The sequence below is a fragment of the Dermacentor variabilis genome, chromosome 5 (genome assembly GCF_050947875.1).
Source record: "Dermacentor variabilis isolate Ectoservices chromosome 5, ASM5094787v1, whole genome shotgun sequence".
In the NCBI taxonomy this organism is placed as follows: Eukaryota; Metazoa; Arthropoda; class Arachnida; order Ixodida; family Ixodidae; genus Dermacentor; species Dermacentor variabilis.
In genome coordinates, this window is record NC_134572.1 from 50,156,419 (window position 1) to 50,182,145 (window position 25,727).

The 25,727-nt window shown below is 42.2% G+C and overlaps 1 protein-coding gene across 2 annotated transcripts; it reads left to right on the forward strand.

The window, feature by feature from the left end:
• The first annotated feature begins 105 nt into the window (after nt 1–105).
• U2af38 (U2 small nuclear riboprotein auxiliary factor 38) lies at nt 106–25,005 on the forward strand. 2 transcript variants are annotated; one of them, XM_075692449.1, is made up of 9 exons: nt 106–241; nt 632–719; nt 823–889; nt 2,928–3,007; nt 3,381–3,452; nt 7,489–7,622; nt 17,122–17,160; nt 20,790–20,885; nt 24,639–25,005. In XM_075692449.1, exons 1-9 carry the CDS (start codon nt 198–200, stop codon nt 24,778–24,780), a joined length of 762 nt encoding a protein of 253 aa, XP_075548564.1. In that variant the 5' UTR covers nt 106–197; the 3' UTR covers nt 24,781–25,005. The 2 variants fall into 2 exon arrangements, with proteins under 2 accessions (XP_075548564.1, XP_075548565.1); XM_075692450.1 differs by lacking the exon at nt 17,122–17,160.
• The last annotated feature ends 722 nt before the right edge of the window (nt 25,006–25,727 follow it).

Genomic DNA, 25,727 nt, shown 5'->3' on the forward strand with positions numbered 1-25,727 from the left:
TATAATTCTATAACACAATGTCAATTTGTAATTTAAAATTTAAAGGCGGTTGTTGCGTCTTACTAAACACAAAAACAAAAATGTTCTTGCTCTATCTTTTATTTATTCTTAAATAATATAAAATTCGTGGCGCAATTAGTATAAACGCAACATGACCGGTAGGAGCCGTCCTGAGTGAAAAGAATTGCGAGTTCAAGATGGCGGAGTATCTGGCTTCGATTTTCGGCACTGAAAAAGATAAGTAAGTTACTAATTTCATGCCCTTGCTTGCGTGCTTCGCAAGCACAACTCGCCTTTTTTAACCAAGCAACACGCCCATGTCCATGCTTGGTGCTGCTGTTGTTATTTATTGGAGAACATAGGCAAACAAACTGTCTACGTTTCAGCAATGCCTCTGTTCATGGCTTCATCTAGCGCTTTCCTTTTTCTTGACGGTAATGCTCGTAAATCTGCAGAGCATTATGAATATTTACTTTTTTTTGCATTGGTTAAAAAGCGCAATGGGTCGCGCTCTAGTTTGCTTACCGCATTGTTTGCTCATGGCAGTATATCGCCTACTGTGTATATGCTCGTTGCATGAATAAACCTACTTGTCGCCTCGGTTAACTCGTTCGACGCTTTCTTTTTGTAGAGTCAACTGCTCCTTCTACTTCAAGATTGGAGCCTGTCGACATGGCGACAGATGTTCGAGGATTCACAACAAACCTACGTTTAGTCAGGTAAATTTCCTAAACTGTCGCGGATGCGGGTGACGCACCGCCTTTGCGAATCAAGCGCGGAGGCATTCGGTTTATCGACGGCTAATCTTCTCCTTTGTCGCAGACTGTTCTGCTGCAAAACCTGTACCACAATCCTCAGAACTCGGCGCAGACAGCTGATGGATCTCATTGTAAGTGTCATTTACCCTACATATCCATCGCAAGGCGCTTTGCGTATTTAACTAGACAGCCTGGGCCGGTCAGCACGCACCCGCCATAAATGCAGGCGCCTGGGTGACGCCGTTGTGCGTAGTTCACTGAAGTGCAGTCGTTGTGCACTTCGGTACTGTTTCACTATCGCTTACTGAAATGGGATGTGGTAGTGTTTGTATCTTTTATAAAATGTAACTATTCTAATGATTCTTGCACTTTCCAACGCATGTTGTATGTCTTGCTTCCGTGGGTTTTGAAAATGAGAATATTCTGGCTGTGTAACACAGTTGCAGCCAGCCATACATCCTTGCCATATCTTAATATTGAGCGAGTGTCGACTGCATGGCATGTCAGCACCTTATAATAATGAGATTGGCGGCAGTATGCACAAGTGTGCAAATTTCCAGCTCTAATGCTGTCTGCTATGCAAGTGCTTTGCCTTTTGTTATATGCGAGGTCCCATTGCGCACCACCACAAATAGCCAGGCCACGTAGCTACAGGTATTTGCAGTCACTGCTTCTTCGTCTTTATTTATTAAGACAATACGGTCACACATGCTCATGAACTTCCTTTTTCTATCTTGATATCCTGGCACATACATGGGTTCCAGTAATACAAAGAAGAAAAAAAATGGAAAGCACATTGCAGATGTGATGTCTTAAACTACACCTATTCTCACACCTTCGTGCTAACAGCATTGTACAGATAATCCTAGCAGGGGTTGTGTCCTCCCGATATGAACACTGTAACAGATAATGCTCACACTGGAGAGTGCTTTCTGTGCTTGTGCTTGCTGTTGCAATTGTAAGGTGGCATGCTGCACAGTTGACGCTATAAATGTGCCTAGCTGTTTGCGGTCACATATTCAGAAAGAGTGGTTTGGATCAGAGACAGGCGGGTATAGCTGATATTCTAAGTGACGTTAAGAGGAAAAAATAGAGCTGAGCAGGTCACGTAATGTGGAGGTTATATAACTGGTGAACCATTAGGGTTATAGAATGGGTGCCAAGAGAAAGGAAGTGCAGTCTAGGACAGCAGAGGACTAGGTGGGGCAATGAAATTGGGAAATTCCACTCTTCCTCGATTGCTTGCCCGGCCGCCTGGTTACATGTGTAAAACACAGTGGCATAGTGCTGCACTGCCCGCCGTGGCAGCATCATATTAAAGCCACATGGGCTGCTGCAGTACCCTATGGCGGGAAGTGACTGCACAAGGTGGGAACTGGAAAAAGGAAGTGATGAGCAATAGAAACCTGTCTCGAACCCGATGGCACGTTCTGGACAAGGCTGCTCACCTTTGTACATGATTGCAATATACAGGAGGGATCATCTGTAATTTTCAAGGTATTAATACAAAGCATGTTGACATTACACCATGTTAAGTTGGAATTTACGTCGCATACAAAAAAATGTGAAGTGGTCAGTGTTAAAAAAAAAAGAAAGCAGCTTAGTATGCAATAAAGGTAATGGTAATGTAGCACTTTGAAACACAGTGATGTTAGCACTCATGGTTGAGAGTAGACATTCAAAGTAGGAGCAACCCAAACTCGGTTTCATAGGTGGGTTTCTAGTAGCAAATGCATTTTACTGTACATGTTAATTCATTGCCTCAAGTTCACCAAAAGAGATGCTCCAAATTAATAAACTCAAAGGACTTTATTACATCAATGAAAATTAGTACATAAAATTGTGCAGCAAGTTTGTAAGTGCGAGCTGTGTGCAGTACTCTTAATGAAATTCAAGTTGGCATGGCGAAAGGATGTTAAATTTCAAGGTGCGTACTGTTAAGTAAGCTTCATTTACTTTCCAGTAAACATGCGGTATAGGGGCAGTATAAATGTGAGCAAGTAAGCGCCCACTCATGGTAGAACATTTCCCGACTTGCAATTCTGAGTGTTACAAAAAAAAAAAGCATGTGATCCCTTCTTGCTTCTTAGTCTATATTAGGTTGAAGATTGTTTCGCGTCAAATTTTGTGCAAATAGTGTTTCACGCCAACACGTTTGTTTCATTCCAGTGGCCAACATGACTGAAGAAGAAATGCAGGAGCATTTTGACAACTTTTTTGAAGATGTCTTTGTTGAACTGGAAGACAAGGTATGCCATATTCTGTGGCGTGCATTTCCATTCATTTTTGGTGGTTCTGTTACTTTTGTAAATTTGAACTGAAAAGTGCTCATGCTCAAACTGTGAGCCTATGCTTAGACTAGCTGTCGAAGGTTCCTTCAAGATATGATCTGCTGCCTAGTCATAATTTAAAGAATAGAAAAACAAGGGGAGCTCAGAAAGAAGACAATTTACAAGTATAATCAGTAGTGCTCACATATACATGATTCAAAAGCAAAGAACTGTCCATATTAAAGTTCTTGCTCTGTGCATGCATAAGTGCGTTTTGCCGATTACTGGTGCTGCTTGTTTTTTAGTATCTGGTGCTCTGGCCTTCATTTTATTTATTTGTTTGTCGTTACAGTATGGAGAGATTGAAGAGATGAATGTGTGTGATAACCTTGGTGACCATCTTGTGGGCAACGTTTATGTCAAGGTGAGTGAAGTCTGTTTATTGTGTCTGTGTAGTCCAATCAAACCTATTTACAACAAATCACAGAATGCACAAAAGTTAGTCATGAAATATCCCTTATCTCAATATACAGTTAAACCTCAATTTAACAAAGTATATTCAACTTTTTATCACTTCTTGTCCATAGAACACTATGTATTTTGAACTTCAATATAATGTTCATTTATGCACTAGTTCAGTATAGCAACATTCACTGTTGCTGCAAAGGTATGCTGAGGCAATAAATGTAAATTGCCACAGACGCAGATGATCACTATGAGCCACTATCAAAGAACGCCATCAGCCGTGGCAGCTGAGTGGACACAAAAGTGTCGCAGGCTTTGCTTCACACCACCGATGTGAAAATATTGTCGACACAGCATGAAACCATATCTCTGGTCGCCGACCCTCAAGTTCAAGAAAATGAAATTCTTTTTTTTTTTTCCATTTGCCAGATAATCAGAAAATTTTAATGCCCTTTCCGTGCTACGTGATTGTAGTTACAGCTTAAAAATCCAAATTTATATACAGTCACTGACCGATTTTCCGGACCTGGCAAAGCCTGAAAAATAGTCGGAAAGATAGAACAGTCCTAAAAACTCGCTCAGCCAAAAATATAAAATTTATTTGGTTTAGAGCGGCTTAAAAAACTCTAATGACGCCGTGCCTCGTACTATGTTTCGAGGTGATCAGATCCCGCATTAAGTGATTATGACGATAGAGCTGACCGAAAAAAGGAAACAAGAAAAAGTGTCGTCCCCTAGAGCATTTCTTCAGCAAAGGAGCAGTGGGCATGGCCTCCGATACTGGAGGATGTCGTGTGTTCTCTATTGAAAGCACGCACGTCCCAATCTGGGAGGCTATAGAGTGGGCCACTGGAAGCCAAGCCAGCGGAAAATCCAACATGGTGGCTTGTTACGAGCGATTTAGTATGGTGCCTAGAATATACTGGCTAATGTGCCGAAAACACGCACTCACATGGTCACCACGGTGATGCCTTTCCCCAGCACACAGCTGCACTAAGGTGCAGCTGTGTGCATTTGCAGCATAGACCTGCATCGGTAGCACAGGTGCACTGCGCTTTTCACTGCAAAAACTGTCTTTCTGTTTGCCTTGGCAGCCCTTTGTCTAAATGCTTTACTGGTGGGAGACATAAACTTACCGGCCTAGCCCTATGAAAAAAATTCTGAACCCAACAGCGCTACGAAGCCCGCGAAACTTTAACACCTACTACCACCAGGCTACTACCACCGGGCTGTCGTTAAATAAGATTGAATTTGGAGCATTCACCGAAAGACACAACTTGAAACAAAACACTGAAGGTTTCTTTACATGTTGATCACAATAAGTCATTGTGGATGAACGTGCCTTACGGCAATTTGGATTGCGGTCCAGTCACTGCAATCATGCTTGTCGATCGCGGGTGTACCACACACAGTCCTTGCTGATTGAACTCAATCACTTGTATCCTGGCTACCATTGTTAATGGCCAGTGGCATTTAATTAATTCTTAATGGCACGAGTGACACTGGTATTATAAAAGCATTTTTTTTTTTTCTTTTAGGACATTATGCGTTTTGTTCGCTTTCTTGTTAAATACCAAGGGACCTCAGTGCTGCAGTCCAGTGATGAAGATAGCAATATGGGTCTCATATTCTGGATAGGTATATCGACATTTTGGTCGATGTAACACTGTGCTTGCCGATTCAAAATGTTAATATATCAGTAAGTAGATATTAAATAGTGTAGCATACTATACGCAAAAAGAAAGCAAGGACACCTTTGCTCTTTCCCAACATGCCACTGTCTTCGATGACCGTATCTGGTAATTAACACAAGTCAGAATAAGACTCATTATTCATGCATTTTATTTAGAAGGCACAACCTGCGTTACGTAGAAATAGTGCTTGTGCGTCTACCTCAACTTGCATTTTCTTTTGTGAGAATGAATATATACACGGCAATATTTCACTTACAAAGTCTGCAATATAGAACAAAAACTGTCCATGATGCCAAAGTAATAATAATAAACGTACCCTCTCGGCGAGCATATTGACGACGCCATTCACCATAATTCTGTAAGTTCTGTCGATGCAAACCTCCTAAAAGCGCTTCTCGCAGACAACACATGTTGGAGTAACTTGCATTCCCGCTTTTGATTATCTGCTACAATTCTGCAAGCTGTGCCGGGTCCGACGGCACGCTGAACATAGGTACCTTGTCCGGGTTCGACCGGTAGCCACTGCGACTTTGAAACCTGGTTCCTTATTCTATGCCCCGGCACAGGGGCACGAAAGTTGTTTTCTCCGTGCCCTGATGCTGCACACAACTTGAAGTTTAGCGCAAGAGAGCACATAGAACAGCAGAAGGGGACAAAGACACAGCGCTGTCTCTTCATCCCCTTCTGTTGTTCTATGTGCTCTCTTGTGCCCAACCTCACGTTATGCAGTGTCAACTAAACTAGCCCATCAGTCTGTTCTTTTGATGCTTTGCGTTTAGCATCATTAGTAGATGCAACTTCCACTCACATGAGCTCAAATTGCACCACGTAATACTGGAGAATACTGCACACTTGAACGAAACGCTTCGCACGGGGCAAATGGCAACGCACGGCTAACTGCAGTGCCCCTGGCAGTCAAAGTTGGAAAGCAGCCCTAGCACTGCCACCTCCTCCCATTGGGAGAGCCCTCCAGTTGCCACATTAGCAAGTATATTCTGGGCACTGTAGATTTAGACTTTGGGGCCTAAATTCATCCGAAAAACCGGTCGTGAAAATGCATTAGCTCTGTGGGAACCTTGACGGTCATTTATGAAGTCCGGAATATCCATCAAGACTAAATTTTTGTGGAGTCTGAAAAATCTGTTGGCGATTGTATACAGTGCCGATTTTACCTACTTTGTTATACCAAGGTATAATTGTATTTGTCACAGTGCATTATGGATTTTCGTTCATATGTTGTGAGTTCATTGTCTGTGGGCTCATCAGAATAGAAAATCCAGAGAAAAGTGCCCAAGTAATTACTCAAAATAAACCCGCTTGTTTATGGTGCAGTGATTGCTGTTAAGTGCACCCACTATAGTGGCAACAATATCATGCTACTAACCTTTCGAGGGTCAGACGTAAATAAAAGGCACCATCTGTATGTTTGAGAAACGGCAATTTTTCATATCTGTTGCCCAGTAAGTGCTGCCACTCTGTGGGGATACAACAAATAATTCATTTTTTTCCGCTCCGTAGTCTCTTCGTTTTAATTCGAAGCCGTCCTTACGCTGGCGTTTCAGCAACCACTTTCATGGGCGTGCGGTGGTTAGTGTTGGTTTCATCTTGCAGGCTGTTTCCGTTCTTTGCGCTCACGCAAACTGATGTCTGTCTCGTTTCTAATCTCTGAAAGGGTCACTGCTAGATGCTTGCTCGTTTATAGCTAACGATTTCACCCTATACTTTCGATGCTGCCGTGCTTGTGTTTCTTTTCTCAAGGCTCGCGAAACTGATTGCCTCTTGTTGGCATTGTGACGAAAGATTATTGCAACTTTCCAACCCTTTTGGTTTTTCTGACAAGTGCACAACCATAGAGTTTTCTTGCGTGCGTTCACATACACAGTTCGACTATGCTGTGCACATGCGCGGTGGTTTTTCTTCTGCAATTGCGTCAAGTGGTGATTCCTCCGATGCGGTCTGCTGCCCAAGTGCCCAATCGGACTATATCTATTTAAGCATGTCTATCTTTTTATTCTTATTATAAGTATTTAAGCAAGCCAATCTGTATTCATAAATACACAATGCATGTTTATCTACAGAAAATATTTTTTGCCACATTAATGCCAACTCTAAAAAAATTGCAGTAAAATGTGTGTGAAGATCTTGAATCTGCAATAAAAAAATATTGAACCTGAGGTGTTGCATTTGGCAAAGAGAAATTGACCCTCAAAGGGCTAAGCTCTTCAGTGAAACCACTCTGGCAACTTCAAAAATAGGTTATTGTAGCACTAGTCAAAGCTTCTGCTTTCCCTATTTGCCTAGTTTCGCAGGGAAGAAGATGCTGAGAAGGCTGTGGCAGACCTGAACAATCGGTGGTTTGCTGGTCACCCAATCTATTCAGAGCTGTCACCAGTCACCGACTTTCGTGAGGCCTGCTGTCGCCAGTATGAGATGGGGTAAGTGACCTGTTACATGCTGAGCTCGCTTACAACAAACTGTAAAATGTGCAGTGTTTTTTACATACTCAGGGCTCCTTATAGCTGAGCTCGTACATAATGACCTTAGTAATTGTTTGTTGTATGCTTGTTTGTCTACAAGAATGTCAAAATGAGAAATCAGAATGCGCACACTTGCAGGTTTTTCCCTGTTCTCACATCTCATAATATTGAAAGATTGATGGCACTATACTTTTGGCTGCAGTTGAGAGGTGTAGTGAAAATTTTAAAGAAGTTGATACTGTAATCTCATCTTAGCAAATAAACTTGCAGAAACATCTAGTGCTGCCAAAAATAGAGATAGCTCACTGCACCTTGCATTTTCTTGCTTTTGTTTAACTCTTTCGTGGATCACTATTTTTTAGAAAAACAATATTGTTCCCACATACCATGCTTTAGCATAAAGTTTGCATTAATTATTTGTCAAAATATAATTGGTGTTTCTAAAGACCTAAGTTGCAAGGAAGAAAGCTTTAACAGATAATAGACAAAACTTTGTGAAGCCTTTACTGTAATGTTCCAAGAACACTTTTCTATTAAAAAGACTAGCACTCATTTATTTGGATACAATTGCAAAAAGGTTAAAAAAATTGTGAAGATGCCCAGTTCCTTATATAGGCCAAGTGGAAGACCTTTTTGAATGCGCTTCAGAGGAATAATGCTGCTCAGGGTCGAAACTTAAGCTTACCAGCGGACAGCTGCCAATTTCTTCTTCCAGTCATCACTATGCAGCACTGCGAGATCGTAAATCCAGCAACGTAATGTTGTCTTTTGACTTACTGCTGGAGCTCTGATCACAAAGTTTCTGTGTTGATGTGCCATAATCATGAGCAGTGTGCTTTCTTTCGAATACAATGAAGGCAAAGGCCACGCAAACTGTCGCCACACTGCACACGCTTCAGTTTGCCAAAAGTTGCGCCTAAAATCACAATTCTGCCACAGAAACAAAATTAAAACTGATTCTGAAAGCCCTTTTCCTGGACTACCAGCTGGGTAGTGTTATGTATCAGAGCGCAGCTCTTAGGTGCTTGTTCCTGCGGCAAGCGTCAGCGTTGTCCCTCGTAACTGAGCGAACGAACACAGCAAAGAATGAAAGTGAACATGGAACGCAGCAGGAGATGAAAGATGCCGACAGCAAATATAGTGAGGAGGAAAGGGGAGGAGGGCATGGCAATAGTGGGAGAAGAAAAGTGTAGTGCCGCGCAAGAAGGGTATTTGCAGCAATGATGGCTACGAGTAGTGCATGCCGTCTGTGTGGAAACAAAGCGCTGCATGAACAGAGGTCTGTCTGCGGCGGCTGCTGTTAATCTCACCCACGCACCACCTCTCGCGATCTCCCAATTAGCGAGGCAGTCGCGCCACACTTTGATCCATTTACAATGTGGCGCATGAGACAGATTGTCCACACCAGCCACTATATTGCGAAATGAAAACGCCTATACAGCTGCGCTCAAATTTCGCATTAGGGAGTATTGTAAACGTCGGTGAATCTTTTTGTAAGACAGCTTGAACATGCTGAAATCGGCACTTAAAATCATAGATCATTGGTGATCAATTTGAATATGCATGGCAATGGAAGAGTTAATCACTGCACATGCTTGGTTGAAGGTAGACGTAGGTAGCTTTCATAAAACAATGTCACACATGAAGCAAGGGACACTGCATCTTGTACTAGGGCAAATGGCATGACGTGACATCGCAACTGCAGCCCTCTAACAGGCATAGTGCAAGACTCGTGAACACGGCTCTGCTCAACATGTGCAGTTCATTTTGTGGTGCATCGAAGCAGCTGGCACAGTTCTGTGTTACTCTTAAAGAATGTACTCTCTTCGAGGTGCAATTTGGTCACAGAAAAATCAGCATCAGTAGTGTGCACCTTTCTTTCCTTTTGACAATCAATATTTACTATTTTCTGGCCAGGAACAAACACCTTGCACCTCTCATCATTTGTTTGCATTCCTGACAGCAAAGTAGCATGCATGCAGCATCGGGAAAGAAGGCATGATTGATAATGATTTAATGTGTGGCAAATTGCACCTTAAGCAGTGTATGATTTTTAAAAGTGCAGCATGGCCACTTCATTGCTGCACCTTGTGTTGAATCCTGAGAAAACTCAGGTTCTTTGGATTTTCTTTCTCAAGCATTCAGCAGTATTGATGACAACTGCTGACAACATAATTTCAAGTCATGGGAAGAACCCTCAACAGTTGTCACTTTGAAAGTCGGTATGTAATGTAAGCCACAGCCATCTTCAGCCCTCAGCCACAAGGTTGGTGCGGCCCATTTGTTGAGCTTATGTATCAGTGAAAGTGTACCTATGCATAAAAGCCGTATTAGAACTGGAGCCAGTCTCTGGCATTCCCCTGGTTAGATCGAGATCACAAATGCCATTGCGGCCACGGTGACTACATTTCAATAGAGGCAAAATGCGAAAATGCTTGTGTACTTGGATTTAGGCACACATTAAAAAACCCTAAGTGGTCAAAATTAATCTGGAGTCTCCCATTACTGGGTGCCTTGTAATAACATTGTGCTTCTGTCGCATAAAACCCCAGAACTTATTATTATTATTATTACTGTTATAGTCAGTGGCAAGTCAAGAATGCAGGAGAGGCTCCTTTCAGGCAGCAGATGCCATTTATCCCTCAACACTTCAAGAAATAGTTCCGTTGCAAATTCCGTCAGCACAAAGAGGAGGAGCTGTAGCTGTTCAGCAGCAGTGGGCACACCAGGTCATGTACCACATTTACAAGGAGACCAAATCACCCAGTGGTGGAACAGCTGTGCCAGTTGCGCCAAACTATGCCGAGCAAACCTTTGGGTCATCCTGGACCAAAACGACAGTTTAGTGGAAAATTTCACCGAGCCTGCACCAAAGCATGCATAAAAGCGAAACCCCCCTTTCATTGATGCTTCGCAGCTAGCAAAGCCAGCAGCATGCTATCATCATCATCATATAAGGAAGCAGACAGGTATCCGTCCAAGGAGTTCTTCACTCTATATTGAGAAACTATGGGCCCATTTGAGTTGTCTGGTTAGTCATTCGTGCATTTTTCTCTGACGGATGTACAATGTAGTGCCGCTGTACCATCTTGCTGGCACTTTATTTCGATCTTCATCGTACCTGTGTGGCACCGCAGAGTTTACTGAAGGAGGATGTCATATTCTAGGATTAACGGTAAACTTTTTCAATGTTAATGGGTGATAGCGGAGCTTTGCAAAAGAGCCACTGAGATCAGAATTGTGCATGGTGCATAATTAAAGGGCACTAAAGGCAAATATTAAGTCAAGCTAAAGTGATAGATTAGTGCTCGAGAATCTCTAAGACGTCAATATTATTGCGAACGGAGCCTTAATAATGGAGAAATTGAAGTAAATGCAGGACATTAGAGACACTCCCGAGACATTCATGTGGTTACCTAATGATGAAAGCACTCAGTTGAATTCTGTCACTAGTACTCAACCACTCGTTGCACAAAACATCCTTGTATTATATTATAATACGAAATAATATGCTACTTGTCCAGTTCTATTTCATTTTTAAAAAGAACTCATTGAAATTACCCTTGACAACGACGTGGGCTGTCGAAAGGTTTCGTTTTTACTCGACTCCGCACCGCCCATGCTTTTGCGTTTCAGTAATTTCGTTACTGTGTAGCGCTGCGTTGTGCTGGTTTTTCTGGCTTGCGAAACTCGCATAAATTGCAAGTAGCAGAGAATTCAACTTCCATGTGATGTAGGGTAAGCCTCGCACAAACCCGTCTCCACAACATATTGACTCTATCAATTAATATTTCCACGGTATTTGGTAAGCACACATGCATTGGACCGTGTGCCAAAAGTCCTTTCTACTGCGCCAAACCAGCTTTTTGCCTGCGCCAGGACCAGCGCCAAAAGATGAAATGGCTGTTCCACCACTGAATCACCAAGTTTAGGGTCAAATAAGAGAGGACAAACAGGTTGCTTGTACTGTTCATTTGTTATATGTTTGAAAAGGGAGTAAGAAGAAGGATTACATTTACCTCGGGTACAACTACTTCCTTGCTGACAACTCTTCCGTCCTTCCACCCCATTAGCTTTGTGTGGGTGCAAGCACCGCTGCCAAGATGTACCAGGAAATGCTGAATCGACCGGTTGATCCATTCCCTTCATAGATTTGCTACTCACTTCTGACACACAATAAGTTCTGCAGCAGGGCTAGAACTTGTTCCGTGCTACATGGAAGCACCCAAGACAGTGAAGACGGGGAGATGTATGCATGTACTACATATAAGGAAGGAGCAGAAAACCTGGACAACAGATTTACTGGCACATGTTCCCTTTTGAGGTTTGCTTGCCGCTACATTCTTAGCCTGCCACTGACTGTAGCTCAGTGTCGTGCCAAATACAAGGAGGGCTTATCACTTGCTGAGGCAGCCAGTTTCTGGCAGGAATTGAAAGCAGGCAGGTTTCGGTGGTTGCAATACGCATTCCAAACACGTTGTTATAATCTTTGTTATAGCTGGTTTCACTGCACATGCTTAGGTGGCTGACACGGTCAAGCTGATAGAATAGGCTGGTTTGGCCCTGTTTTCTGCAGTTATGCCTTGTCTGCCTTCCATGTAAAGCTGTCGTCCCAAGCCTCTAGTCTTCATTGTGCCTAGCAGTGAAGTGACAGATGAATCACTACAAATTTTCAGCTGTAGCTTTTATTGTATGCTTTTTATTGCAAGCTGGTAGCCTCTGGGGACAGAACTTGAGGCTGCTTGAATGTAGTGTGCTGTGTCATCATCTTGTACGTCAGCATGTGTGAAGTGCAGTGGCTGTTCGTGTTGCATTGTGTATACTTTCTTTTTGTGTATAGCTGCTTTGCACAGAGAACATAACCAAGGTCAAATTTAATGACCCTGGCAAAGGCTGTATTGGCTAGTAGTGTAGATGAGAGTGTTGGTTATGTCTAGAATCGGGGCTGTGTCGGAAGATTGTCTTGAGCGTATACAGGGTGTTTCAGTTAACTTTAGCCATAGTTAAAAAATATGCCGATGCACTGTAAGACCATTCAACCAAATGCATGTTGCTCACTTTTGTATGTAGTGTGTCACACTGTATGTTGTATTTTGCTGAATTAGATAATTAGTCAAGATTAGTTAACCAACTTCTGAAGCATCGAAGCTATGAAAAAAATTCCAATTAGAAAGTTGCAGATCGGTTCGCAAAACGTCCAAATAAACAGTTTCTGTCTCTCTATCTATTAGGTATTAGTGTTTTTCAGCTTACTGCGGATGTCTGCGAAATACAAAAAGAGCACCACGTGACATACCCGCTTGCGCGTCGTGATTGCACTGCTCCCAAGCGTTCCGCACGCAAACGAACATAGCATTTAGCCGAGTGTGCTCCTGCTATGTCTGCTATTGCTGTCATGCACCGCCACGAGGCAAGCACTTGGCTGGCGTAAATCGCACAGTCAACGCCTTCGTCACTGCCCTGTTGCCTTTCAAGTGGCGGCACGCCCTTCTAGACGCTATGTTAGTTTGTACGCAGACAGTTTGGGAGCACTGAAATCACGGCACGCAAGCGGGTATGTCACATATCTTTTGGTATCGTGTTTACTCGCATAATGATCGTACTCGCGTAATGATCGCACCCCTGAATTTTCTCGTCAAAATAAAAAATTTTTTCCTTTTCCGTATAATGATCGCACCCCAAACTTGTTGCAGCGATATGTCGTGTGCAAAGTTTAGCTAATGATGATCGCCTTTACGATCTGTCGAAGGCTGTCAAATGCTACAGGAACGACTCTTGAAGACATACCAAGCAGTCTGCACGCACCAAACATTCTTAAGCAGATGCCCAATTTCATTCCTTTCATCATTTTCCGCACTCCCATGAAAAAAAAAAAAAAAAGCTACAAACAAACTTTCCTTGATTTTATTACTTGTAGGCTTCATAATGTTTTAGCCCAACAACAACAAAAAAGGCAGCTTTCGATTCTTCTTGTCTGCACTCGTGAGCACGCAACAAATCGCAAGCGGCAACTATAGTGGCCACGTTTACTCTAATACGTTAGAAGTGTACCCTATTCATATGCTGACGCTTGTAACACAGCTAAGATACTCGCCCACCCTTCGCGGAAATAAAGCTGTATTAGGATAGTAGTGAAGACAGATGCCGCAGTTTTTGCAGCATGCCGGCCATGTGTTTCAATGTCACTGGCAACTACGCGCGCCCATCTCCGTTTCTGTCCCCTCAAAGTGGACATGGCTACGGTATGGTCGCAAACTTGCCGATATTAACGGTAGTATTGATTACTGATACGGAAGAAACTGTTTCAATGCACGTAATGTACTCACGAGAAGAATAAAAATCGCGTTCGGCTTGCTCCGCCAGCCGCCATATTTGTTTTGTTGTCCCACACTGCTACAGCAGCAACCGCCTGCTTGTAGACCTGTTGTCGTCCCGCAGCAAACGCGGGATGAAAAGAAATATTATTTTCGCGGGAAATTTAACCCACGTAATGATCGCACCCCTGAATTTGCGTCAATTTTTTTTTTTTACAGGAAAGTGTGATCATTATGCGAGTAAATACGGTACGTCGCCGGCATCCACAGTAAGCTGAAGAACACTAATACCGAATAGATAGAAAGTTGGAAATTGTCTAATCGGACGTTTTATAAAGCGTATTTCAACTTTCTAATTGGAATTTGTTGCCTAACTTCGTTGCTTCAGAAGTTGGTTAATTAATCTTGATCAATTATCTATTCAAGCAAAATACAAAAGATAGCGTAACACACTACATACAAAAGTGAGCAACATCCATTTGGTCACATCATCTTAGAGTGCATCAGCATATTTTTGAACTCTGGCTAAAGTTAGCTGAAACACCCTGTATATTCATTGCCCAGCCGTGTCCTTGTGCAGCTGAAGAAAGCTGCACATTCAGCATTGACAAAGAACGTTTTATGAGAAACACTGATTCAAAATTTACGGGTAAGCACATTTCAGACTCCTTTACTCAGGTTTTTACAGCTTTTGCTACAAGACGTGTGCTCAGCCCTGCAAATTAGTACACCAGATTTCAGTGACACCTATCTACCTTGCTGCCCAACTTGGCCTCATTGCTTTCTTGTCATTGCCAGCCTTGGTCATTAACTAATTAGTGGCTGCAGTTGTTTCTATAAGAATTCATTAACATAAGATAAATGCCTTTGGGGATTAGCAGTTGAGTGTTTTTCAGGTAAGTAGCCACAGTCCTAGCATACGTATTGCATAGGAGAGCACAAAAATACTTTGCAATCATGAGTTTATAATGCATGGAACTTCTTACTTTTAAATGCAGTGTTACATGACATAATACATGGCATGTGTTGCCATGTGTCGTTCTCCTTGTGCAGCGGAGATAAGAATCGGTGAGGTTTAAGTGTTTCATTGAGGAGTCTCCAGTTTGTTCATCTCTGATGTGCAGTCCAAGACATCCTCACAAATTCTGAGGTTTATTTCCAATTGAGGAAACGGTTCTAGCTTAGCTTTCTTTAGCTTGGTCTTTACATTAACATAACATGCTTTATTCTGATAAAATACCAAGCACTAGGAAAATTGCCACAAAACCAGCTTGTCTTTAGAATGTGAGCTGAAAATGTGGTCTATAATTTGCCAATGTTTTCTGTTATTCAAGAAGTCCAGCTACCTTCTGTTGCTGTCAGGCTTATGAATAGTCCACTTCCAATCGACAGAGAAGTATTCATTCAAGCTCAAAACACAATATGAGTAGTGTAACAACTGAACCTGTGACTCTTACACACCTTCATATTAGCGATAACTGCAGCTGTTTCTATCCATACATCATTTTGTATTGTTATCCTGCTTGATATGTCCTGGTGGTCTCGTGCTTTCAAAGGTTTTATTCGAAGGATTTTTGTGTTTCCTGATACGTGGCATGTTGACGTATAGATGTGATGCCACTGGTCGAGCTGAGATGTAATGCAAATAGCAGGATTGGGGAATTGGTGGGTTGGTCTTCTGTCAGGTTTCTTTGACGCATCGTTTGCTGATAGTGGGTTCTATCAATGAACTTTCATGCCATTTTCTGTAGCATGCCTGGCTAAGGTAACCCTTGTCCGTTATTTCCTGCGTGCACACCCTAACCCCTTACCTACCTTAAACCTTAGTATTTCTCCACTTTTTTTGTGACTCTGCTACTGGACACAAGTGTCAATGTGAAGAATTATGTTCATTTATAGATGGTTCAAAAAGCAATAAAACCTGTGCTAGCAATTAATTCTGAGACAGGGGGAAATCACATTTATCGTTGTTAGCTGTTTCCCATATTGTAAACTTTGTACAAAAATGGTCTAATATATAGACTGTGAGGACTTTCTTCACAGTCTGAGCAGGTATTAGAGTACAATTTGATTGATGTTGTATGACAATTGGGAATAGTCTCATGAGCGTGCTGGCAATTGCTTCACCTGACCAATGTATTCAGGATTGAGCATACTTCACCAATATGGTTTGAGTGTCCCTGAGGAGACGAAGTAGCCAACTAAACATCACTTGTTGCAGGCAGTAAGATCTTTAAAAAGAAGAGCAGATTGTTAAGCTCTTTACACATAGCATTGTGACTGCCTTACTGAATCGGTTCAGTATGTGCTTCAGAAACAGCTACAGCAGATGGTGTGTAACTCTCATAAGCAGGGAACAGAGATAAGCATCTTGACCAGTCCTGAAGAGCCTTGCTGGGGCTATTATGGTATCTCTATGATAGAGCTGCCATAGTAGTTTTCAGTTATAGAGCTGTTTGATGATTGTGTGATGGACTGTCACTGTGTGTCATTCTGGGTCATTTTAAAAATATTCGGGCTTCCAACATTAGTGGCTCTATCCAATATGGCAATTGGTTTACTACATCATGTGCACTGAAGTATGTTTTTCAGTGTTCTAGTGTGCACTTTTTAAAAGTAAGCTTGCTTCAAAGACAGTTGAAGTACACGACTAGTTTTGAAGGAAAGCCAGATGGTTGTTGCCAAAACTTTTCACAGTGGGCTATAATGCGAGAGGCATTTAAAAAGAATAAGTTCTGGGAATTTTATGTTTGTTGCATCTGTCAACCTGATAACGAAAAGATAGTAGTTTGAGAATGCTTTTCTGAAGCCAACATAGTAGGTGAAGGGTTAAAAAATCGCTCGTAGCATTTTCTGATCAGCTGCAGTAGCAGCTTTCATCATTTACGACAGTTTCCCCCCTTTTCTCAGACAATGCTAGTTTCAGTCAGCCACGCATTCCCTGGAATTATTAGCCGTATGTTTAGATTCCTTGCCGCTCGTGCATTGGCAGTGAAAGTTTCTGCTAGAATCAAGTCATATCTGGAATGATGTGCAGATAATTTTTTATTTACAATAAATTCGAGAACATGGAAGCCATTAAAAAAAAGCTCGCTGCCCCGTTTCAAAGCTCTGAGGAGTAACCCTGTGCTCTGTCTTTTTAGCTTGAAAGCAAAGACTTGGCGTTCCACGGCAGCTACTGAGTAAGTGGCATTTCCTTGGGTGGGTGCGTCAGGTTGTTGCGGCAGTTGTAGCCGTGGTCAGCTTCAGCTCTTCACATGTGGGGTCACCAAGAAAAACTCTCAGCAATTGCATCATTGCACCTTTGCCTGCTAGGTTTTGCCAGAAACTCCTTGCGGTTGCTAAGAAAAGCTGGCTTTAATTAATGAAGTTATGGCTGCCCTGGCTTGTCTTTTTTCCTGCAGCATTTTGTTCCAGCTTTCTTTTTCCTAGGTGAAAGAGCACTGGGATCCCTCTAGGTGCCTGCTAGTGAAAACCGTCAGTTTCGTTTCAGCTTGCGAGTGCCGCATGCGACTAATTTCTTTCTTTTTTTTTTTTTTTTTTTCCCCTTTGCCGCACTGTATAGCACAGTCATCAGTTGGCGCGGAAAGCACCAAAACATACCACCATCTCTGACGTCGTCTTTTCCATTTCAGTCTTCGTCTTGAGGTCATCTCTCAATTTAGTTGGTCAACGTTCGAGCTCTCCCCCGATACATTCCCTCCCCTTTTGTATCCAGCTTTGTTTTTCAGCTCCAGCTGCAACGTGAAAGTTGTTGGCTTTGCTTTTCAGCTCTGGGACCTTCTTTTTCAGCTCTCTCGTTTTTATTTCCTTGCGGTCAAGATTTCTTGATTCAGGAGTAGCCACAGAGCAAAGGCGATTTCGCTACCTGTCACTTGTCCATCGTTGAGCCGATAATGACATTTGTTTCGTCTTTTATGTATAGTTGTGTCTCTTGACAGCATAAAACCATTTGACATGACAAAATTTGTAAGGTAATCTAAGTATTGTTGGCTGTAGGGTACCTGGCAATGCAGTGTGGGCTCTGGAAGCCCAACGGCCGTGCTATTATGCAGTTATGAAGTGCCCGTATATATACTTAACAACTTTTTAGAGGGGCTTAGTCTGCTTGCAAAGAAATGCAATTCATAGTGTCCTTACATTGTAAACAAACGGAAATGTTATTTAAAGTGTTTTACTGTTTCCTGAATTGTGCAAGCGGTATAAAGTGTGCTTTCCATCATGTGGTATGAAAATGAAATCGGTATCAAATAAAGGCTCATAACATGCTTTTAATGCAACAAAAGGTCTAATCATATAAGGGCTTAAGAATCACAAATATTCTGATCCGATGGAAGCAGGAAAGCTACCCAACATACGGGCTTTGCTGTAGCAATTAATACATTTTCACAGGGATTGTTGTAACAGGAAGGGCTTCTAAGGCCTAGTGCTTTATTTGGGGATGCTGTTGCCGAATTTGCTTGTTTAAGGCACCAGCTGCATTGCACATCACACTCAAGCACTTCTTAGTTTTGAATTGAAACTTTTATAGCATGGTCCAATGTTTTTGTGACGAGGGTGATATATCTAAAGCAATCAGTGCAAGCTCACTGCGCCAGACTGCTTACAAAACTTACCTTAATAGTTAGCCACCAAAATATAACTGTTAGAAGAGGTCCTGCAACACTTTTTTTAGCATTGTATATAAGCTTGTCTAGTAGGTTCACAATGCTCTTACGGAGCAAATATTACTTTACACAACAAGGAGCATAAAATTTCACCAAAAAGACTGCCTGCTTTTTTCCTCTTCTTAAAGTCGTTGCCATTTTTCTTGTCTACTATGGTACACAAATACATGTAGTGGATATTATCTCTACTTTACTCGCCGTGGTTGCTTAGTGGCTATGGTGTTGGGCTGCTAAGCACAAGGTCGCGAGATTAAATCCTGGCCACGGCGGCCGTATTTCCATGGGGGTCGAAGTGTGAAAACACCCGTGTACTTAGATTTAGGTGCGCTTTAAAGAATTCCAGGTGGTCCAAATTTCTGGGTCTCCCCACTGTGGCATGCCTCGTAATCAGATCGTGATTTTGGCATGTAAAACCCTATAATTTAATTTTTAATTTTAGGGTATGTTTATACCACAAAATTTGTGAACATGCCTGAGCAGCATGTCTATACTTAATACCACCCACTAGAAATGCCCATGTGTGTGCAATTTCCTCTGTATTTCTTTGCTACACTCTTCATGCTGTGTTGTTCCAAATGTGCTTTTCTAAGCAACTGCAAGGGTGTTTCATCTACTATATTGATGCCACTCAGGTTTTTGCTGACTGGCTCATTGCTTCAAACATTATTGTTTTAGAAGTAACAGTTTTAACAAGAACAGTGTGTGCATATACATTAGCCTGCTCCAGCATATCGAAACTAACTTATTTTTCTTCTTCTGAAGAAGAAATTTTGTGAGTAGTGCTGTTATGTTGTCTTAATATTGCAGCTTTGAGATTGTTTATGAATGTTGTCCGCTGTTATGGCTGGTAACCATAGCTGTTTGAGTGTCCAGAGATTTTACCACAATGCACAAGTGCAACTGTTGATTGTATCCCTGTGGCTTACTATCTCTACATTGATGTAAGCTAATTGCATAGGTACTGTAAACAGACACATGTGATTATTGACAATTATTTTAATAACTAAGGGGGAACGCTAATGTTCAAAGTGATACTTGGGCTGCCACCCTGACTGAGCTGAAGGTTCTTCATTTGTGGGTAATGTTTGCATTAGGTAGTACAGATAATACCACATCAGCAGGAGCCACAAATTTCTTAACAAAATGTGCTGTAGCTTCGTTTCACTGCAAGCTCATATAGTAATATTACACCCTAATTCTTTCAGTTATAGAAAACAATGCTTATATGTCCATAAAACCTCCACAACATAACATTGGTGTCAGTCAGGAAGGCGTTTACAACCTGTTACTAAGAAGGTGAGGCTTAAGTGCAGTTTCGATATACTACCTAAAGGAGTAGAAACAAACATTTTTATTGCGTTTTCCACCTTGACGTAGCCCACATTCACAGGACACGATTCATGACTCACTCGTAACTGGAGGTCCCGTAGTCTCTGACTATGGGTCTCCTTATGTGTACTATGCACATGTAATTATCTGTATTTTTACTAATAAATAAATTATGAAAAAAAAAACTGTCAGCAGTGTGGCATTGCAAAGTGTGTGCTAGCACACTGTGAGAGAAAGGCACAGTTGGCTTTTGTCACTGCCCTGGACATCAAGTGCACACATTGTTGCTTGCAGTGAATGTGGATTACATGTTGAAACATCTGCTTAACACCATGTAATTGACACTAGCCCTTCTACCACTCTCAGACATACTTTAGGAGCTTGGCACCACAGTTTCTGGAAACAGCGTACTGTAAAAAATGTTCAATATCCTGAATGTCTGGCTCATTGTCTTATTTAGTCGTGGTGCTCCATGTCCTGCAGTTAGCTAAATTTTATTTATCTTTCCAAAGAGAAAGGTTATAAAATGCTTGAAGCTGTGCAGTCCCTACTTGAGCATTAAGTGCTTTCTTTTGCCTGTAAGACAGCCATTTTTGTTGGAGGTGGATCCCACTAGACTGTCTGGAATCCTGTGTTTAGGCTTAAGCGCTTACTTTCACTTTGCCGAAGTGCAGTTCTACAGTGGTGGCCCGAGTACTTCAATAGTGGCATGCGTAGCTATTGGTGTGTCGAGCATTGCCTGGCCTTGTGTCTGGGGCTGGGGGGGGGACGTGCATTTTCATCCGGGACTGCCTTCTTTTCCATGTTGTATCTAGGGAGTGCACTCGCAGTGGCTTTTGCAACTTCATGCACCTCAAGCCCATCTCGAGAGAGCTGCGTAGGGAACTGTACGGCCGCAAGCGCCGCAGGAGGTGAGTCATGTCCTTTGTGTGCAGCTGGAAAGCACGGATCAGTTGCTCGACTCGTTAGTGAGAGAATGCGTTCCCTTTTTGAGTTTTGCACAACTAGGCAATTAGCAACAGCAATCATCTTTTTATTCATTGCAACATTTAGGATGGGGAGGCATATTAAGGCCAGAACGTCAAAGCAGACTTGCAAGGGGTTTTAAGCGCAGGGTTTTACTTGAATATACATGATGTTTCTAGATTTTTGGCTGCAAAATAGTATTCTGATAATGTTACAGTGTGCTATGCCCTATCCAGTTATTATTCTTTATTATTATGATTGAAGAGGTTCTAATATCTGCAAAATGTACAAAAACCTTTTTGACATGTAAAACACAAATTGCAATCAGTGCTACGAAGGCTGATGCATGAAAAAAAAGAAAAGAATGTCTATAGAAAAAGCATGAAGCTCCTCTTTTTTCTTTTTTCAATGTAAAGTGAGGCTGCCTGTGATTCATCAAACTAATAATGTTTGTAAAAAAAGCTAGTGCTCCAGAGCCTTGGTTATATATACTTGCTTAGAAATTACTTGCTTGCTTAGACATTAGTTGCTTGAGAAATCGAAACACATATTCAAGAAGTTAAAAAAAAGAAAAATCACAAATTTACTTTTTTACAGCGCATATTGCAATTTACTAATTGTAGCCACTGAGTTTGCAAGGTGTGTCCACTTGGAATGAATTTCCAGGTTGGAACCAGTTTGGAGATCTGCACCATCAAACGTGCCATAAGAATGCACTGTTGTTCCACTTAATGTTTTTAACAAAGCTGTTTCTTATGCATTGAAGCACAAAAGTAACTGGAACACCCATGTATTTCGTCCTGCACTTTGGGAAATATGTTGAAACTGGTATCATCCTGGAGATTCATTTCATGTATCTATCTCTTGCAAACTCGCTGGCTGTATGAAAGGAAAAAATTGTCATCCACCTGAATGTAGCACTAAGTTATAAAGAAAACCCATATAGGTTTCCTTTGTAGCCTAAGAGGGGACGTGGCAGTGAAAACGTTTTTATTTATTTATGGGAATAAATTGATGAAATTTGGCATGCAGGTATGATTTGTTACGCTGTCATAACTGAAATCAGTTTTGTACTATCTCTTATAGTTTTCAAGTTACAACACTTGACAGCCTGTAATGGTCATCCCCAAATTACACATAAGTTCGCCGAGATTTTCACATGAGCATGTTCACAAAGGCCCATTCTGTGCATCAAAGCTATTGGTTTATTTTTTAAATGCCGAAATGAGCAAAAAGAAAAAAGAATTTTAGCTTTCTTTTTCATATTTGTCTTATTAATGACTTTTGCAAAAAACCCATTATAAATATTTTTATGAAGTGCAGATAAAAATGGACAGCTTTATTGCACTCATTGTTTCAGGATCTAAATGCAAAAGACAGAATGATTTTGTGCTTATTCATTGTGAAATGGCACTGGGATGACTGGAAGCGACTGCATAAAAAATGAAAGCTGAGAAAACGGAGCTCAAAGTTTCATTTGTTGTAAACATTAAAATTTTTACCTTGAACACCTAAAGCCCGCCTGGGATGTAGTCCTTTGCCTGTGAGGACACATTTTCTTTACGTTTAATGTAGTTTTTCGCTTCCTTGCAGCAGTTTCGTGCACCTTAGTAGCCTTTTTGATGCATCGTGCATTCATGCATCGTACAGAGGTGGATGATAGCGCTTTCAAAATGTCCGCTGTTGTCTCCTCTCCATGCGCAACTTGTTCATTAGTGAGAGTTGGAGCTGAGATCCGCAGCTAAATATTCTATGCGAAAACTTCTGCTCTCGCTGATGTCATGTTGCCATCACGACCACATGCAGATGCACCGTCACCATGACCCACAGTCGCATCGTCAGCACCTCACGCGGACTTGTTTCTAAGCAGCTATGAGGAACATTCTACGTTTACAGTCTGTGGCAATGAAGGAAACATGCAGTCAGAACGCACGTGACAGCATCTGAAGATAATCCCACAGTCTCATTCGCTTTTGTTTAGGCTGGGCAGCAAGAACACAGCAATTTTATTTACTGCAGTACTTGTAATGAGGTATAAGATACACCGCACAATGTTAAATCAACGTTTTGACAAATGCAGTCATTGAAAGTATATCGAACCTTGGTATAACAAACAGATATAACGAGTTATCGGATGCAACAAAGTAAATTTAAGAATTTGGTTGACTGTGCTTTATTTCAATAGGTTAACCTATGGCTATAATGAAATCGAAAGCACAAAGACCAATGCAATATCGGATATAGCGAAGTGAATATTTGCTCACTTGCAGTTCAAAACATGTTTCTTGGTAGGCAGGCATTCTGGAGCAGTATTCTCGATCAGTCATTTTTGTGGATATGATCAGGGTGTCGAACCAAACCAACTGAACACCGTACTCAAACTACAATTTTTGGTGGAACCCAAACCCAAACCGATATTTTTGGAATGTGCCTGAACCGAAACCCAAGCCATAAATAACAGCAGTTACTGGTTCGGCACAAAACAATTCAAGTATATAAGCCGACAACGGGTGCTCAATAGTTTGCATGATTCTTCAAATAACTACTTCTTCGATTGGCACACCCTACTAGCAGATTGTTACGACTCAAGACTTGCCTTGTGTGCGAGAACCACGATAGACAATGGGTATGTGATGGTTACTACGGCCACCTCAGCAGGGGCGCTTGCACTCCTGAAATTGGCTATGCCAGTTGTGTTCTGTGAGCAAAAGGTTGTTTCAGGACTCTGTGAAATAAGCATTTCTCATGGCGCTCCCAATTCAGCCAAACCAGAACTAAAATGGAGCGCATTGAGCCTGAACCCAAACCGCTTTTTCTTTTCTTTTTTTTTCACTTCGACACCCTGGATACAATCACTTTCACCTTATTGGGCACTCTACGTGTTGGGCGAGCATCTACAAATAGCAGCTTTCCTGGCAGAGTGCCAAGATAGCGTACCCTGAGCAAGAAGCACTACCCACCCATCGACACTGACACTTCCAGTGCCAAGTCCCGAAATCTGTTGCAAGTGGTCATATCACCGACGGACATGCGCTGCATATTATTGCTTGTGTCGTGCAAAGCAGTGCTCATAGCAACAGCGTTGTCACTACTATCAAACCTAGAGCTCCAGCCACGACCAGTCTGGAGCAAGTGTCTGGCATCTGACCAGACGCATGCTGTGGACTGGACATGTGACCATGGCGATGTTCGTGCGCAATTGATCAGCGTCAGTTTTGATGGGCTCAGCTGCACAGCAACAAGTAGCAAATAACTGTGGTGCAGCGACTTGTCAGTCATGTCGGACAGCACGCGTCGCACAGTGCGAGGAAAATTCTGTCCCCTGTCCACGCCGATGAGTCAGTTGCTAGTCGCATGAAATGTTGTGAAAGTGATTTTATCTCCGAAAGTGAATGGCCGACAGTATTGCCCTTGATGGGCGGCTTGCAATTCTGATACATGGTGTCATGAATGCATTTCTCTAACATTGTGCTTTTAAAATGAATGTTGCATACAACAAAGTAATTGTAGCGGTTGCTGGAACTTCATTATAACAAGGTTCGGCTATAGTAAATTACGCTGATAAACCACTTGGTGCAGTAACACATGCAGAAGCCCTGCCTGTATATCTTTCCTTCATTGCCACAGAAAATTGTGGATGTAGCATTAACTTCAAAGTTGGTTTGGCCGCTGTTCATGAAAACGATTGTGTTGGGCAGGTCTCGGTCCGGATCACGAAGTCCCAAGGGACCCCGGCGCCGCAGTCGAAGCCGTGAACGCAGGCGTCGCAGCCGCAGCCGTGAGCGCAGGTCCCGATCCCGAGACAAGAAGGACCGAGAGGAGCGTGCTGGTCGCTTCTGAACCTCCCTACATTTCTCTGAAAGGGCATCTGTGTGCCCCTCTTTTCTCTCAAGTTCATTTCCTTTTCCTGCTTTTTCATACACTGTCCGCATTTGATTTCTGACCCCCTTTTATTTCTCTCCCTTCATCTCACTTAGCAGCCTGGTAAACATTGATGTACTTTTTCCCTCCCCTATCCACCTCTGGCAGAGAGAGCTTGAATAAAAACATACTGTCAAGGTCGTACCTTTTAGCCTTGGTGTTCACCTCTGGCAGAGAGAGCTTGAATAAAAACATGCTGTCAAGGTCGTACCTTTTAGCCTTGGTGTTTGCACTTTCGCAAAATTGACATCAGCCTACACATAGTCAGTCTACTGCAGGACAGAGGCCTCTCCTCTTCAAGCTTCAGTTGCCCCATCTGTCAGTTTCTACTCTTAGCAACCGTTTGTCACCCTCGACTATGTTTCACTTCCCGTGGCACCTGTACTGTTACTCTATATATAGACCACCTGCTATCTCTTTCATGTATTACGTGACGTGCTTAACTCCACCTCCTATTCTCAGTTTTAATATTAGCTGCCCAGCAACCTGTGTTAACTCAATTCAAGAAAGCAGTTGCTGGGGAATACTATATTGAGCCTGACAGCCACTTCAGGGAAAGCAAATTGGTTTTCGCTATCAGTAGTATTGTGCACAGGCAGAATTTTTTATATTATGCATATTGTTTCTTAAATGGAGCACTTCAGTACAGTAATACAGTATAAAGCCTCAATTTTTCGAGATTGCAACAAATGATTGATTATGTCACCTGTCAATGTGACCAGCTCGAAATGCATGTTGTGAGGTGAAGCTCTCCTTCAGAAGAGTTGGATGCACTACATAGAACGGAAGTAGTCACATGGTGCCTTACACTGCCACTTATGCATGCCATGACTCTGCTGCCAAAAGCAGGGTCCGTTGAGCATCGG